This window comes from Camelus ferus, chromosome 5, assembly GCF_009834535.1.
Source record: "Camelus ferus isolate YT-003-E chromosome 5, BCGSAC_Cfer_1.0, whole genome shotgun sequence".
Lineage (NCBI taxonomy): Eukaryota > Metazoa > Chordata > Mammalia > Artiodactyla > Camelidae > Camelus > Camelus ferus.
In genome coordinates, this window is record NC_045700.1 from 14,428,851 (window position 1) to 14,447,346 (window position 18,496).

An 18,496-nucleotide genomic window follows, 5' to 3' on the forward strand; every position below is an offset into this window, starting at 1 on the left:
TCTGCACATGTTCAGCTGCAAATGACATTCTCTGTTTCTTCAGAGTGCAGTCTGACAGCGTATCACCTCTTTGAGTTCCTGTGCAACTATTTTATCCCTAACGATACTACTAACAGGGGGCTTATTTGCACTTACCGCACATTATGACAAAGACATCTCTCCGTTGACATTTAGGGGACTGCAGACAGATGGAGCTATAAAAAGCTTCAAGTGGAGTACAGCGCCTCATTGCCGGGGTAGCTTGTACTTTATTAGACAGAGGTAGAATTGTGAGGAAGAGGACACGACAATCAGGTTTCAAGCTTGGGGGAAGTCTCAAGGAAACAGGTAAGATGTGAAGCATCTTTGATTCAACGTGGGAAGTGTTTATGGAACATCTACTATATGCACAATGCTGGTCAAGACACTGAAAAAAAAAGCGGATGGAATTTTAAGCACAGATTCTACCCTCCAGGAAGAGATATTACCTTGTGAAAGAAAAGTTATCCACACAAAACCTATACCCAAAACATATTATATACATATATGTAAGTGTATATTATGTAACTACATTACACACATGTATATTTAATGCTAAACTGAAAACTGTCAAAGTGGAAAAAATCAATTCAGTTTACTTGGTCTCATACTATAATATCAAACTGTTAAAAAATGACATCTAATAAATTACTTAATGCACTGCCTTCTTGAAGCATTCCTGAATACTCAGTTAAAACCACTTTCTCTTTCCTTGTGTTTTACACTTGGAATGGACTTCTGTCCTAGCCCAATCAGCCTAAGACTGCCAGAAGCAAACCAGTAGTCTAACAAAATCAAGTTTACTGACCCATGACTATGAAATTACACACATGAACTGCACATGGAGGAAATGTGGAAATTACAAATTTGGGGGGAAGGGTGAAATTTAAATAAATCAACATTGTGATAGGCTCAGAGCAAGGCAGGGCTCTGTGCAAAGGGCTGACCATCAGGAGTGGTCTACAAAGTGGCCCTAGGGTTCTGTATCCTCAGAAACTGAAGTTGAGATGTGCAGTGTTGTGCTCTGAACCACTTATCTGAATCTCTGCATCTCATCTGAAAACCAAGGCAACTTCTCTATGTCAAAATAAATTACATAAAAGTGGGATATTTCGTCTTCCTGATGTCATTTCAGATTGCAAAATTTCTAACAATCATTTTTTGAAAACAAAGTTTCCCAATGAGTAAGAAAGCAGTGGTCACTCAAAGGGAGTTGTTATGACACACTACAGCTGCAGCATGTCCGTGGGAGAAACAGTTTCCAGTTAACTCTGCAGCTGGATTTGTCTGTCTGATGCAGGGCAATGCAGGCATATTTTCTCAGTCTGGGCTAATTTTCACTTTCTCACCCCCGTTACAACCTGAAACACAAACTGCCCTGCATTCTGGTTAGTAATGTTCAGGGCTGTCTGCAAGCTAAGCTATAAACACAAAGTGCCCTGAATCCCACCAAGGTCTAGCGCACTGCCTCCTATGTGGAGGATGCTCAAAAATATTTCTGGATTGAATTTGATTACAGAGAAATAGCAGTATTTCAAGTTCATCAAAACGGCACATGAAGCCCAAGCAAAACTAAACTTAGGCTGAGACAAGCAGTAGGTTAGACAGTTCTACAACAAAAAGATCTCCCCACTTGCAAAACTGAAGGCAGGCCATTCTTCCTTAGGTGGAAGAAATAGTGATTTAACAGGATTTCAACTGGAATCCATTCAGCAAAGTGGCACGTTTAAAAGGAACTCCCAGAGGAAACAGGCAGCTGTGCACAAGGGTTAATCTTCTGTGTAAATCCTGCTCACATGAGTAACATGATACTTTCAAACCTGTCTTTCAGATTTTGCTCTTTCTGTGAATGACAGTAATCAGCCTTTTCTTTCTGCCTTATCCTACCCCAGGCATACATTAATTGATTAACAAGGCATAGCATGTCAAGTTTTTATTGCTCAAATAATGTATGTTCCATCATCTCAGCTCAAATATGTCATCAGATAATCACACCCATCACAGAGAACATGACGAGAGTACGTGGAGTGGAAAGCTGTTCTCACCCTGAAGTAGCTCTTAAGCAAAGGGCTTTCATGTCATAAAAACACTTTCCACTCACTGCGTCATGAAATGTTAACACACCACTAGGACTTCTCTGTAAACTGGTCTGGTGGGTGTAAACCAGAGAACAGACAGTACAAAAAGCTGTCGTTCACAAGACTGAAGACGTGACACTAGAATCTCTCCCTGCACTTAACATTTCTCGGGTAAACTTACTAGAATGTGGTGAACACAGGACTTCCCATCTGATAAAGCAGTATGTTTTGCACCAAATTGCAAACAAGAGTTCAGTGGTCAACATTTACTAAATGAAAACTAAAATTAGATGACTAAATGAAAACCATTCTTTAAAGAACATTCCTTACCGGTGTTCTACCACGTCCTGTTGACCAGCCACATCTTGGGGGAGTTGGCCCTCATCTCAGGACAGACGCATGGACACACACTTGGAGGCAGCAGTGATGACAGATGTCAGCTATGCCTCTCTGTATAAAAGACTGCTTTGTTTTCAGTCAGTGTAGAGTCCTCTCTTGAAACCAGGAGTGGCCCAATAGATATACATATTACCACAGCTGTCGGAGAGCCAGGGGGCTCCTGTCTGATGAAACATGAATGTTCCCTCACTCCATAGTATCTCAAGGCTACCTAAAATACTCATGCGCTGTCAAAGCAACACACATTTATTCCATTTTCTGAAACAGCTAGTATTTAACCTCAGGCAGCTTTGATCTCAATCGGAAGTGCCATCCCCCAAACTCACAATAGCCTTCGGCGGCAGGAGGGGGTGGGGGGGGAGACAGACTTTAAGAGTTGCCTTTAGGCTTGTGCTCTTTTGAGTCCGTTTTGCAGGTTTTATGAGGAAGCGCTAGGAGAATGTCACAGCACATGGAGGAAATAAAAATGCTTGCTTCTATGATAAAGTGGAACTTCAGTTACCTATCTTTGCTACGTAGGCTAAAATGGCCCAAGGCCACTTAAGGAACTTTAATCACTTCCTTCTGCTACTGTTGCTCATTTCAAGACCATAATGGGCCCAAACAGGAAAACTGCTAGGGAATGGGAAGTGACCTAGGCAGGAGTGCAGGTGGCACAGAGCACACAACCCCTAGCCTCAGAACACCATAAATTCTCGGTTCTTGTTATAATTTTATGACTTTGATCAGTTAAAAAAAAAGTTGAGATTTTCTGTGGGAAATAACTACATTATTAGAATACAGAAGAGAAGAGGGTATATATCCTAAGTGTATTCTGGAATATAAAACAAATCGCAGTCCTCTCCCATGCCCAAGCTCCAGGACCTGAGGATCAGGACACATACGCTTAGTTCTGCGCTAAAACAGAAAGAGCAACTGGCCAAACCAATCTGTGCCATCACTGAAGATTCTGCCTGTTACGTGGAAAACACATCACTTAGGGAGCTCTTCATCACATGTTGCAAAATGGAAGTAGTTTTGAACTTTTTTTTCTGGGTAAGAAACCTTCATTTACGCTATACATACATTGATAGGTGTCTCAAATCTGCATGAATTAAAGACAATTATCATGTCTTTGTAACTTAAGGAAATTGGTCTTAAATTTCTTTGTTGACTTTGCAGTTAACTTGGCATCTTTTCAGTGATCTTCATCACTAAAGAGAAACTGTACAAAGCTCAACCTTAAGGAAGAGCCCCAGGTGACAAACACCATTTTGTTTTGCTATTATAGCCCCTGCACCTTGAACCGTGTTTAGCATACAGAATGTTCCAAATTGATACTGCAAAACAAGCTACCCTGTGAATTACTGAAACAGCCTAAGGAGTATGTTTGTTTTTTTTGCATAAGTCACGAGTATATTGCTGAAAATATCACCCTTTGACGGGAAAATTAAATGTATTGTTCCTATAACCCAGATCCAAATTGCTCTTGATAACAGCCAATCTAACTGAAATATACTGATTTATGAATGGAGAAAAGAGAGAGATCTAGCGGATGGATTTAAAGACTGAACTCAAAAGCCCCATCTGCCACTCCTTCCACCTCTTGTTAAATGTCTTTGGAAAAGTAATTTGCCTTCTGGGTGAAATTGGTCAAAAGCAAGTAGTTACTTCAATTTCAACAATACTAAAGCACTAATGAGTGAATGAATACAAAGTCTTCTACTTGGGATTTAAGAAGCCATTATCTTTCTCCTTGGGGGGGAAAAAAAAAAAGAGTACTTAAAACCATTTCATTGATTCTTTCAGGGCCCAAAGGAATAGTGTCCATGGTAGCAACTTCCATTTTATAAAGGTGAAGAGAAATAGGTAAGAAAAGATAGTAGTGCTTAGATCAAATAATTGTATGGGGGGTAGGTTTATTTATTTTATTTTTTAATGGAGGTACTGGGGATTGACACAGGACCCTGTGCAAGCTAAGCACACACTCTACCACTGAGCTATACCCTCCCCCCAAATAATCGTATTTTTTGAGATGTATCTGTGGCAGGTGAATTCAGGCATACAACTCAAATGTAATCCAAATATGAGATCATGAGCAGATCCTTGATCTTTAAGTTATTAAAATATACATACATGTAAGGGCTGAACCACTTTTTCAATGGACCGTCTTGAAAGGGATTAATTTTAAAAAGATAGCTATAATGGATGTGTAAATATAATCTTAACTTGTGCTAAATATATGACCTATTTTTAAAATAGACATCACCCTGCCTGTATCATAAATTCTTTTAAACTATTGGATCAAAACAGTGACAGGATTAGAAATACCATTTCTACAAGTCCTTTCTGCGATCCAGGTAACTTTTTCAACAAATATTTGAGCATCTGCCACATGCTAAGAATTGCATTTCATACCATTCACTTTTATTTGTAATCTAAAAGTCCTTTCCCAGTTTTTAAAACCAGTAGAGGTACTTTCTAACTCACAAAAATCCAGTTAAGTCACTGGTAAGTTTAACTTTTGAATGTTAGTGAGAGCTGAAATAAGGTACACAAATTTAGCACCAATCTGGAGATACACAGCCAAAATGATGTGCCACCTAGCCTACATCAGGACAGTTTAAAGTGCCAATGGTTGTCCTGTATATGAAGTGTCCTTTGCTTTCCTTCTTTTTAAAGATCATTGTCTCTAACACCCATTTCAGTCTCAAGCAGACTTGCTGAGTTTTAGGCTCTTGCTAACTAAGGACACCATGCACGATTTGGCAGACATATTTAGGTCATCTGACACCTCACTCTCGTCAGCAGCATCTAGCACAATAATGTAAGTATCCGCTCTTCCAACAGGATGAGTCACAGAGGCTAATCAATGTTGCCAAATGAATTCTGAAAAAATAACATTTAATAAACCATACGTTATTCAGTATAAACAAACATAAAAACAATCATTACTAACAAGTCCTGTTCTGCCACTACTTACGTGGCCTCACGTAGTGAGTGTATTCCCTCATCTGTAAAACATGAGCTGAATAAACCAAACTCTGAAAATTCCACATTACTGATGTCAGTTGTGTGCGTGAGATTTCAACCTTAACTGCATCAATTTTTAAGTTTATCAGTCAATGTTTGAGGGTGGCAGACATCCTCCAATCTTATGCCCCACTCTTCAAACCTGTTTACAATCACCACATACACATCCCTTACCCCAACTACTGATTGTTACACAGGCTGTTTCTTCCATACCTAAAACATCTTCCCCAGCTACTCTCCATGGACCATGAATCCTATTCATCTTAGTAGTGTTTCTATTGTTGATACTGAATATTACAAAGTATTTCAGTTAGCCTTGTACAATGCTCTGATTTAGAGACATAGTCACTGACACTACGGAGATTTCAAGATGATCAAAGATGTGGTTAAGGAACTTTCGAAGACCTACTTCAGAAAATTTATGATCACTTTGTAAATCTCCACTGTTTTATATAAAATGTCACTGTCTTATTTTTAAGGCAAAAACTAGTAGAATAGAAGAATATAATAATTCAGTCTTACTCTTTTAATATAGATATTTTAAAGGAAAAAATTTTGTATACTCAAGTAATTCAAAGCTTTCATTTCAAAGTAAAAGATGGATTTTATTCATTCATCTATGAAACGCATTTACCTAATCAAGACAATGTGCCAGGCAATACATAAGGCACTAGAAATACCAAATGAGTAAGCCAGATCCTACTGTGCAATTACTTTCGTCAACTGTTGTTGGGTAACATTTATCAATACTTTAACTAAGAATTTCAAGTGCACACGAAAGACTAATTTTAAACCACAGCCACATTTTATAACTTTCACCTTATCTGAGGTTTTTTTTTTTTTTTTTTTTTCCTAAAAACAACCACAACTACCACCACCTTTATGAAAAGAAATTCTAAGCTTAGTAAGATGTTTCTCAAAATTCTGGACAAAATATTCCTTGTTCCTCTGAGAGCATCTTTACTAATACACTAGCCTCTAAGCTCAGGACAGAATGTTTTACTCATCTTCACACAGTGCTTGAACCACAGTATGCAGTCAAGAAATGCCCAGACTTGATGCACTAAATAGGTAGTATAGATGAGTTCTAGTGTTTGAATACTGTGAAACTATTTTGACTCAGCATCTTAGTTTTAATGTAATATATAAAAGTCACCAAAGGTGATGGAACCCTGGAAAATAGTAAAGAATAATTATTTGCTAAATCAAAATAACAGAACAATACTTCTAATTTTTAATTTCCTTATTTTCTTCTTTGGTTTTTTTTTTTTCTTAAGCTGCCATTTTTTCTAAATCGTTCTTTTTTTGCCCCCTTTTTTTTTTTACTGTTCCTGTGACCACTGGAGCAATGTTAATACAATTCTGAATTTAAATAAGTTACTTAATTTCAGTCCCCAAATTCCAAATGCATCAGTTAAACTAAGTTATGGCACGGAGAACACCAAAGACAACCACAGATTTTAACTTATTATTGTTAAGATGCTATCAAAATCAAAGAGTTATAAAGAAAGTTCTGGTATGCTAAAGAACCAATTATGTGGAAGACAGATAAACATTTATATGGTATTGAGAAGTTAACAATGAGCAGCAAAATCCTTTTCCACTGAAATCTAAAAACTTTCCAAACCCATCAGCAGATCTGAAAATTTTTGCTTAAAGTCAACTTAGATGTGGTATAGACCTAATTACAAAAATTAAGTACTTATTTTCAGAATTTGTTGTGAAAGTTCTTTGTAATTGCTCAATAACAACTTTGTCCTTGGCCAACTATATAGACTAAGTGCCATTAAACTGAAGTATGTTCTAAGACACAGAATTCCAATATGAATGGGAGAAGGCTTCACTCTCAGAGTTCGCGTGTATTTTGATTTGTGAGTATTTTAGCTAATACATTTAGTTCCCGTTAACCTAAGTCGGGAAGCTGGGTGCTAACAGTTAAAGAAGAGACTGTGGAAGGCTATCCAAACCTACTCATGTTGAATTACAAAAGATCAGGCAGTAGAGGGTGACAGGAGTCAGAGCTGGGCTGGTGAGAAAATCAGAAATACACTGGTCTTCATTACTGATAGATTAGTCCAGTGTTTACAGGAACAGTACCCTTTACAGTGTACCAACAGTTTTTACATTATAAATAATTTCATCAACATTGTTGCAAGTACCCTGCTACCATCTTTAGGGTTATCTGAAAGAAGAAAGCTTCTACTTATACAGATATATTCTCTAGGACTTCTCTAGAAATTAAGTAAAGAATAAAGAACATAACAGCCTATTATCCCTATAGTTCATTTTATTATTTCTTAAGATATTTCTACAAACTGCAAGAACAGTTTATTTCCAAATGTTAAAGTAGCTTTGAAAACAAACCAAAAATTATATTGAGGGACCTGAGTAGATAGCTGCCTTATCTCATATCAGAAAGATAGATCAGAAGAGGGTGACTACTTGCAGTATACATAATTTACGAATGATTAAGCGTCAAGTTGTGCTTACTCAAAGAGTAGGCATCAAGTTAGATAGCCATCTATTTTATTTCTGTCTATTAGTATTTTCCAATTTAGCAAAGCCCTGCCTATTAAAAAGGAGGTGTTAGATAGTATTTTTAACTACCACAAATGAATCCATTGAAAAAGCTAGAATATATTCTCACAACTCATAAAAATTGCATTATTAATCCAGATAATACTGCTCCCTTACATCTAAATTGAATTAAGGCCCAGAAATTTCAAACAATATGTCCAAGATTATACAAATACATTTTCCACATATGAATAATAACAACAACAAAAATCAAAGCTGAAGGAGTTGTATCATCAATTTATAGAATAAGAACAAAAATTTCAATCACGGGCCTCAGTTTGGTGTTTTGCCAATGCAGCATGTTCATGCAGCCTGACATCGAATCAGTGTAACATTTTAACTCACCCTGGCCAACCTCTACATATATATAACCAAAGGAGCTGTAAGTTGAATAAATGGTATACAATGGCAGGAGAGATGTAAAGAAATAAGAACCTTGTTTCTATTGTATTATAGCTCACTCTTATAAAAGAGCAAAAGGGTATCAGGAAACATACAGAAAAGGTTAGACACCTCTTGTTTCCCGAAATAAGTTTAAGCTTAAAGCAAAACTTCTGACCTTCATATTTTCATCTCAAATAGTTAAGAACATCTTTATAAAATACATATGAGACAGTAATCTGCAGCTTTGTAAGCATGTCATTTGAGCTTGTTAATTTACTATTCAACTATTCTAGAGGAAAAGACATGTCTGTCAATGCTAATAATACTTTATTGAGTCAGGAGGATGAAATCTTTAATTCTTATCAATTTAGTTCTGTATCACAGATGTCTGAAAAAGCAAAGTGCAGAACAATATTTATAGTAGGCTCCTATTTGTGTAAAATAAAGGACCTATATTCATTTCTATATGCATGGAAAATTACAAGGACACATAGACATTTAGAATGAAATGATGAGAAAATGACAGGCTAGGATGAGAAAGAAACCTACTTTCACTATGTATTCTTTGGTACTGTCTGAACAGTGTTTTCTTTTACAATGTTCACGGAATACTTTTTCAAGTAAAAAAAAATTTTGATACTGATATTATTACTACTACAGTATATACAGTCTGTTCTTGACTCCCACGCTCAGAAGAATTAAGATTCATATAAATGATTGATACAATTTTAAATGTCCAAATTCATTCTCAATAAAAATGACAGTTTACTCCCCAGTTCTATCTTTATATTAAAAACAAACAACAAAAACACTTTAATTGTTCTTTAACTTTTGGCTAGAGGTATATATCAATCCCGTGTGTTATCTTCACAGATAACGAAGTTCAAGTGTTCACTAGTATTACTGCTTAAGTTCTAAAAGCCTGTAAAACATCTCCCATTTTAGTCTTCTATAAATAAGTGGTCAAGTTCATAAGAAAGTGCCTACCATTTCTAAATGTATAACATTATAGATATTTCAATGAATCCTACTATTCCAAAAGAAATAAAAGTCATACAAATATATAAACACAAAGTAGAATGACACTGCTACTTAAAAAGAAAACATTAGAAAAGGTAATTCAGTTTTAATTTATTTTCATCACTTTTTCTTCATGATCCAGATATTTTAAAATGCAATGAAAATTAACTTTCCATGATATGTCAGGGACTGGCACTAAAAAAATTTTCAGACTGCAAATGAGTTATACAAATGAAAATATCAAATGGAGATCCAGTTATCAAAATGAAAGCACTCAACATAGTAAAAGTTCACAATTATTTGTTTAGAGCACATAAAAAAGTCAGCCCTCTAACCAACTGTTGTGATTTTAAAGAACTATTGCAGAGGTTTGAAGAAAATAGATTTATTAGTTAACTTATAAAGAGATTAAAGAGTTGAAACAAGTATTAAAAAGAAATTTGTGCCTTTATTAGAATGGTGTTAGGCTTTAAATATACCAATTTTGGTAATCAAATTATTTTTTAATAAGAAATGACACTACAGAACTGCAATACTGGTCCAACAGTGTTGTCTTGTCTTGTCTTTTCCTTTAAAGCGAGAAACAGAATGCGAATAATCAGAAAGCACTAGCAGGCATCAGTTAATCCAAGACACTAGCTTCTTAGTTCCAAAAGCACTTGCACAGAAAACCATTGGGGGGCACAGGAGGATGGAAGCACTTCGCAATAACTGGAATCCCATGAGTGTGTGTGTACGCCAAGTCTCATTGGCTATTTTTTGAATTTATCCTTTACTTGGTCACATTCTTCTTTCCCTCAAATACTAGTTTTTCTTTGACTTTTTTTCCTCAAAGTATAAAAAGTATGAAATATAAACAAGCTCTTGCACTGCACACTTCCAAGTGTACAATTCAAGCATTATAGAGCTATCTACATACCGATAAATCCCATCAAATCTTGGATAATTCAATAATGTACAAAATACCAGGGCACAGAAAGAACTAAAACCCACTTCTTTTTGTTACACATAAGATTCAAACATTCAGTCTAAAGAAAAACACTTAACCATTTTGGCTCTCTTCTACATTCGCATGTTGATATACTTATTAAAATATTCCTGTATAATTATGTTTGGTCTTATTATTTCAAGTCAGGTTTAAAACCTCAAAACCAGCCATCCAGACAAAACAGGTAATCAGAAAGATTATTTCTTCCCCACCTCCCTAACCCCAAAAACCATGAAGCCAATTTTACGACATGACTCCAAACACTGGATTGTGACGACAAATGCTAGGTCCAATTTCTTCATAATCCTTTTTGGTGTGGCATACTTGGTAGAACTCAGGCTAAAATAAAAACATATTTTAATAAAGGTAAAAAATCTACCACTTTTCCAGATGCTTTAAAATAGAGTTGTTAAATCTAAAATGTTTATTATTAGTCCATCCATGGTGCTTGAATAAGCTCAGAGATTCTAGCCACAATGACTCAGAATCAGCTTTAAGTCTATAATCAGAACTGAAGGAGCATTTAACTCAAGTCCCTCCACCCCCCATCTCAAACACCTGTTTCTCCTGGGATTTTGAAATTTTGAGGAATGGAAGGTTGAGTTTCAAATGCCCGGACTATTCTGCTGAGGCTTTCCCTCACTGTACATTGCATCAAAAATCTAAAAAAGCAGAATTAATCTAAACTACAGATAAACTACTCTTAGTCATGCTACAAAAACTTCTAGATGAACTTGCTTTCCTCACTCAAGGTCTGGTACAGACTATTCCATGCTCTATTATCTCATTTCCCAAAGGGCAAAATTATAAAAGCAACTAGGTTATATGGCACAACTGAAGACAACTCAAGAAGAAAATAACTTTTACCTCTTATTTTTAAATGATTTTTTAAAAAGGTGGTATAGTTTTCAATAATCTAGATAAAAGTTCTTACATTTTATTTAATATTCTGTGCACTACAGGGTAAAGCACCAATATTTACTGGGCTAATGATGTTAAAATATCTTTTAAAGGAGCTTTAACATTTGGAGAGAGGGATCTTAGTAACTCCCTTTATTCAGTTTAGAACATCATAATTCCTATGCAATAAAACATAACTTAATGCGCTTAAATCTTTGTACAGAAACACAATTACCCTCTATTATTATCTGTGTTACCACAGGGTTAAAAGATTTTTCCCTACAGATGAATTTTAAAACTTTAAATGCTCATTCTAAACAAAATTCTAGCAAGCAAAAAAACCCCAAAAAACCAATAAATCTAAATGAATATCACTTTTTAAAATACTGTGTACATTTATATTTAATTTTAAAACTTTCCTGTGCAGTACTTAGATAAAATTTTAGGAAATTTCTCTTGTTCTTCTAAATTATGTAAGTACTGATGGATTCTTCTATCTTAAAAAAAAAAAAAATCAAAATTTAAAAGTAAGCTTCATCTCACCGTGGAAGCCAGCATGGATCCTCCAAACCAAACAGCATATCGCTGCATGTGGTGTGTGATGACTTGTACATCAATAGGTTTTGGCTAAAAAAGACATAGTAAGGTCAGTTTCAAGTAACAGTTTCTGTATCATTTAGCCTTAGATATACATTCATAAAAATGTAGTGTTTCATATACTCAGAAATAAATAAATAAAACTTTACGTGCAAACTCTGTATTTTCTGCTCAATTCTGCTGTGAGCCTGAAACTGCTCTAAAAGAATAGTCTATTTAAAAAAAAAAAAAACTTTAAAAGATGTGGGGAATACACAGGGGCAAACAGAATACAAAAGAAACAAAGCTAATTTTATTATTTTAAAAAAATACACAACCACACTGAAGTGAGGGAAAGGAACTAACCCAGGTAACCTTTGAATGGTTCCCACCTGCCAAATCTGAGAAAAAATTTGAGTATTAAAATTAATAATATTAATAGTATTAATGATATGTTGATATTATATCACAATGATGTTTACGACACAGCCAACAGAATAATTCAGAAATCAGGAGTTCATACAGATACGAATGAATAAATGAATGAATGAATAAATGAGGGGAAGGAAATACTCTTCCTTAAAGTAAAATGAGACTATGAAACAGAAGAAATGATGGAATTTGCAAAATACCGTTTGGCAACTACCATAGTAATAACTATCTTAGGAAAGAAAAATGGATGTTAAAAACCAGTCGTTGAAAGTTTGATGAGAAACAGGATAATTACATAGTCTGAAAGTATCTCCCAAAAAGGAACTCTCCTACACTGCTGGTGGGAATGCAGTTTGGTGCAGTCATTGTGGAACACAGTATGGAGATTCCTCAAAAGACTAGGAATAGACTTACCACATGACCCAGGAATCCCGCTCCTGGGCATATATCCAGAAGGAACCCTATTTCAAAAAGACAGCTACACCCCAATGTTCATGGCAGCAATATTTACAAAAGTCAAGACATAGAAACAGCCTAAATGTCTGAGAGATGACTGGATAAAGAAGTTGTGGTATATTTATACAATGGCATATATTACGCCATGAAAAATGACAACACAGTGCCATTTGCAGCAACATGGATGTCCCTGGAGAATGTCATTCTAAGTGAAGTAAGCCAGAAAGAGAAAGAAAAATACCATATGAGATCACTCACATGTTGAATCTCAAAAAGAAGAGGACAAATGAACTTAAATACAAAACAGAAACAGACTCACAGACACAGAATACAAACTTGTGGTTGTCAGGGGGGAATATATATATATAATAGATAAACAAGTTTATACTGTATAGCACAGGGAAATACATACAAGATCTCGTGGTAGCTCCCAGTGAAAAAGAATGTAACAATGAATATATGTATGTTCATGTATGACTGAAAAATTGTGCTCTACACTGGAAATTGACACAACATTGTAAACTGACCATAATTCAATAAAATAAAATTTAAAAAAAAGAAAATATCTCCCCATAAGACTTTTATTAAACAGAAAGGAAAAAACAAATAGTAGAGACACCTGACAGACAATCAGGTGATCAAAGTTAACATATGGGACAAATCGTACGTATCATGTGTCTAGTGACACAATGCACTAAAAAGAACACATCACATCACTTCTGTGGTATTACTGACAAAAATGCATTATCTGAACCTAATTATGAAGAAACATCAGACAACCCCCAAATAAGAAACATTCTGCAAAATAAATTGCCTGTACACTTCAAAAACATTAAAGTTATAAAAAAAACAAAAACAAAAACACTGAGTTCTTTTTCCAGATTAAAGGAACGTGATACCTAATTCAAACATGTGATCCTGGACCAGAAAAAAAAATACGTATTTTTTTTTCTTTTGCTATAAAGAACAATAATGGAAGAAATGATGAAATGTGAATCAGGTCTATACCAGATAATGTGTTATCATGGTTAATTTGGTAATTTTAATGGCCTGTTTTTAGGAAATACACACCACAATATTTAAGGGTAATGGGGCATCAAATTTGCAACTCACTTTCAAATAGTTCAGAAAAAGGTATATGTGTATATACATATATTTATAATAGAATAATAAAGCAAAGGAGAACAATATGTAGGAATTTCTTCTACTAGATTTTGCAACCTTTTTGTAAGTATGAAATTACTTCAAAATGAAAAATTTTTAAACTTACATGTCATAAAAAGATATGGCTTTTTTTGTTAAAAAAAAAAAGCTATTTGGCTGCTGTTAAAAATTATACTGATAGGAAATAAAGCCAAATTTAAATACAAATCTATAAAGATGTTATGAAGATCTATACGTGACTATTAGGTAAAATTAAAAGGAAGGAGGCAGAGTCCTCCAGTATGCAGGGTTTTTCCTGTATCATTAGATAATGTCAGTATAGTGCTGACATCGCTGAGGGAAAAAAGTTCCTCATTTCTTATTTAAAAATGTATAAGAAGCTTAAAAATATTTTAAACATGTTTACTTTATTGAAATATTGTATTCAAAACAGCATTTTTTTTTCATTTCATCTACTGTAATGAGTCATTACAAAGTAAACAACTACTTAAACATACTTTTTATTGCACTCCAAGGAATAAGTTTAAGATAATAAAAATTTAGAGGCTGAAAACAGCTGTCATGCAATTTCTCAACAAGCAGCAAACCCCAGAATGTTGTACTTTTAAATAACTTTGAATGACTATGGTAGTCTCAGATGGAGCCCTCATTCTTGGTAATCTTCCATGTTGAACAAAATGTGTTTTACTTAGCAACATATCCTCTGAATCAATGTTTTGTTTCAGTATCTTACATTAATGAAAATGAAAAATAAAACTTACTGAAAATTTGTCTTATATAGAAAGCAGTCACCTGAGAATTTAACATTAATTTTGATTTTTTGACAATAAGCCCCAAATTACAGGATACATAATAGAAAGGTTATTTAGCTGAACCACCAATATGATTTCACACCATGAAAAGGCTGCTGTGGGAGAGGTTAAGTCAGTCTCTGAAAGTAAGCTTGACCACACAACAGCCCCTCTCTCTCAACTATGCTTTGTTGTCCTGCTTTATTATAAAGGTATTTAAAATTTTGTGGCTCCATAAAGAATATTATTCCTGAAATATGCAAGGAATCTACTATATACAAGTTATCTCTGAGATAGATATATATATAAAAAAAAAAACCTCTCTCATAGCTGTAACTAAGAATATTTTCCAGAAATGTAGGTAATATCCTAGACGAATCGAATGACCAAGAATATTATGGGTATCAATCTATAATAAACATTTTCCATTGAAATATCTCATAGGGTTCCTCTTACCTTCCTGAATAAAAGAAAGTTGGCAGACATTTTCCATTCCCAATACAAAAATCAAGGTACCCCCAACCTTCCCATCAATAACTGAAAAAAACCAACCTTCAATCTACCACCACTCAATTCCTCACTTAATTTCAGCCTGGCATCTACAGTTCTTTTCAAATCTCTTTGCAAGCGACGTCCGAAGTCCCTGAACATGGTTGAACCTCCAGAGAGGACAATATTCTGTATTAGTGGAGAAAAATAAATAAGTATGACTTGCATTTAAACAGAAAGAAGAAAAAATTTAAAGATATAAAAAATGGTACAAAAATCCTACTGTATCCTTTTGAAGAGAGGTTTTACATTCAACAATAGAGAGAAAATGAAGTTTTTAGAAGTATGACCTAGAATAACAATTCTGCTATAAATACTGACCTTGTAGAGAGGACGCCTGACATCAATAGGACAATTTTGAATTACTTCATCTACAACTTCTGAGATAGGTTGAGTAAAGTCTGGATTAGCAAACTGAAAAGTAAGTTGGATATATGATAGAGATTAGACCACTACTGACTTAAATATCATAACAAAGAATTAAGAAAGTTTTCAGTTCAAAAACAAAAGGACTTATAAAAACCATAAAACCTGGTCTCTAATTCAAATTAAAGATATTGAAATCAGATTTCAGAAAAAAATCAAATTACAACAGTGATGAGATATATAATTTCATAACCATCAGAATAGCAAAAATGTAAAGCCAAACATAGTCAACTACCTAGCAATACAAATTCTGGAAGGGAACCTGGGGATGTCACATGGGTTTTTTAGCATCCAGATTACTGGTGATCCTAGAGGAGCAATTTCCATGGAGTGGTGTGATAGAAGCAGCTTGTTGATCAGTGCAAGGTAAAGGTTTGGGAACTGATAGTGTGGGCATCCTGGGAGCTAGCTCTGAAAGAAAAGCATAGTGGCTACCAGGAACTGGTACGAAGTCGATTGCAAGAAGGCGGCTGAGGTTAGTTTTATTTTTAAGATGGGTTACTCCAGGGACCGAGGTAAGGAGTAAAGTATGGGTACAGGAAAATGTGGAGCTGGGGAGGGTTGAGGAGCAGGCAGATAGCTGAGGAACTTCATCATCATACTTCATAGCTTAAATTATTTTTCATGAAATGGAATCAAACTACTGTGTTGGGAAAAGGGACTGGACACAAGGTTGAGGGTTGGGAGAGAACAGTGACTCTTATAAGCACTACTGAGGAAAATTGAGAAGGTGACTGTATTACTAGTAGTGGGGCAAGTTGGATGTCCTCTATCACCTCACTGTAGCAGGTGGCATCTCCCTCCTCGAAACATTCATTTTTCTCAATGTTAGCACCACAATCCCTTGGCTTGGTTGGCTTCTCCCTTTTTGTATGCTTCAGTATCCTTTGCAGGCTCCTCTTAACTCTGCCTGTCTGTAAAGTGCCAGTGTTCACCAGGGCCCCAATTTTCCCTTCTCACTCAACATTCTCTCTGAGGCCAATCTGCTCCTTTGCGCCATATATGATGACTTTACATCTATCCTCACTCCAGGACACATGCTCCAGTTCAAAACCTTTACAATTCAAGTGTTCATTTTTGAACCTTTTTAAAGATGGATAGTAAACTCACCTCTTTTTACCTTTCCTATTCTTCCCCTTTGATTTTCCTAACTTCAGTGATGGCAAAACATCTAGTTGCTCAAGTTATAAACTTGGGGATCATCACAGATTCTTCATTTTCTTACTCCCTTCACATCTAAACAACTGGTAAGTCATGTTGGTTTTATTCTTTCTCTTACCTCCTTTCTCATTCTTATTGACCTACTGACTTTATCTTTCATCAAGAAAAATGCAATAAACTTACCTGTTTCCAACACAATTCACACCTCAGTATCTATCTATCTAACCCAATGCAACCAGAGTGACCTTTCTCATCCTGTACCTCTATCTATCTGTGTTATTTCCATGCTGAACATTTCTGCATGAGCACAAAATCCAGAAAACTCCTTTGCATAGCATGTTAGTCCCTCATGAACACTCATCTGGATCCATCTCCTACCACTCTCTTGCTTTACACTTTTATTATCTAGCTCTCTTACACCCCAGATCCCTACTCAGCTTTCATATACATATCTCTGCCAGAAATATACTCTTCTAACACACCTGCTTGACAAATATCCATTCATCCTTTCCCACTTCAACTGTCAGCTCCTTGAAGAAGTTTCCCTGATACTCGTAAGCAGCTTTAGATGCTCTTTGTTCCTATGCCTTCACAAGATACACCCATTTGTTAAAACAACTATTCCTTTTTGAGACATTCATCTCTTATTCTTTGAGCTTGATGAAATCAAGATAAATAATTTTTCATCTTTAAATAATCAGTGCTTAAAATGAGATCATCAAAATTGTATTTACTATTTGTTGAGTGAAAAAACAGTATTAAAAATAACTCTTTTATGCTGAATAAGCAGAATAGCATTTAATGTTAGTAGTTCTTACACTAAATTCCTTATGCTAAGTTACTAGAATAATTTTTCATTATTAAAAGCATATATATATCAGTAATTTAATATAGCCAGTATATGCTAACATTTCATAAAGGAAGAAGACTATTTTGCTAGTAAATATTTTGTTACAGTATGATAGTCAGTTGAAGATTCTTTGTATGCTTACTTTTCATGGGAGGAGGAGGAAAGAGTTCTAGAAGGTCTCCCAAAATATTTCATTTAAATGATCATAAATCTTCCCTCTTCCATGAACCCAAATAAGCCACAAATATTAGAGATAGAAGTTTCATTTTTCTAAATGTATGGAAAAGTCATTGTTTTTACACAAAGGCAGTTTTTTTTCTTGAAAAATATGACTCACTATAGTATTTTAGTATATACAAAAGAAAATTCCTGAGATTAACTGTCTCTGAACATCTTAGAGTTGATTGATATTTTCTGCTAAATATTTCAAAACTATTCCATCTTAAAAAAACTCACCTCTGGATGAAAAAAAATTTCAGGTCCCAAGAATCTCTCATATCCAACATCAATAGAAAATTCTTTCTTCGAAATAGCATTGATTCCAGTATACTGTTTAATCCACTTTGATCCATCTGTATCATACTTGTTAAATTCTTTTACTAAATCTGGGCAGACATAACTATAGCGCTCCTAGAAAAAGAAATGAGTAATTTTTTTACTCTTGTTTTAGGAAAAGCAAAGCAGAACAGCATATTTTCAGTAAACTAAAATCAAA

The 18,496-nt window shown here is 34.9% G+C and overlaps 1 protein-coding gene across 1 annotated transcript in view; it reads right to left on the reverse strand.

Moving 5' to 3' along the window:
• Positions 1-9,560: 9,560 nt before the first annotated feature.
• ACTR3 (actin related protein 3) overlaps positions 9,561-18,496 on the reverse strand; it is a 47,282-nt gene continuing 38,346 nt past the window's right edge. The window contains exons 8-12 of the mRNA XM_032479327.1: positions 18,238-18,411; positions 15,666-15,758; positions 15,348-15,473; positions 11,920-12,003; positions 9,561-10,815 (exon numbers count right to left, since the gene is read on the reverse strand). Of these exons, the coding sequence (XP_032335218.1) occupies positions 10,720-10,815; positions 11,920-12,003; positions 15,348-15,473; positions 15,666-15,758; positions 18,238-18,411 (573 nt within the window). The 3' untranslated portion in view covers positions 9,561-10,719. The remainder of the gene's footprint in view (positions 10,816-11,919; positions 12,004-15,347; positions 15,474-15,665; positions 15,759-18,237; positions 18,412-18,496) is intronic.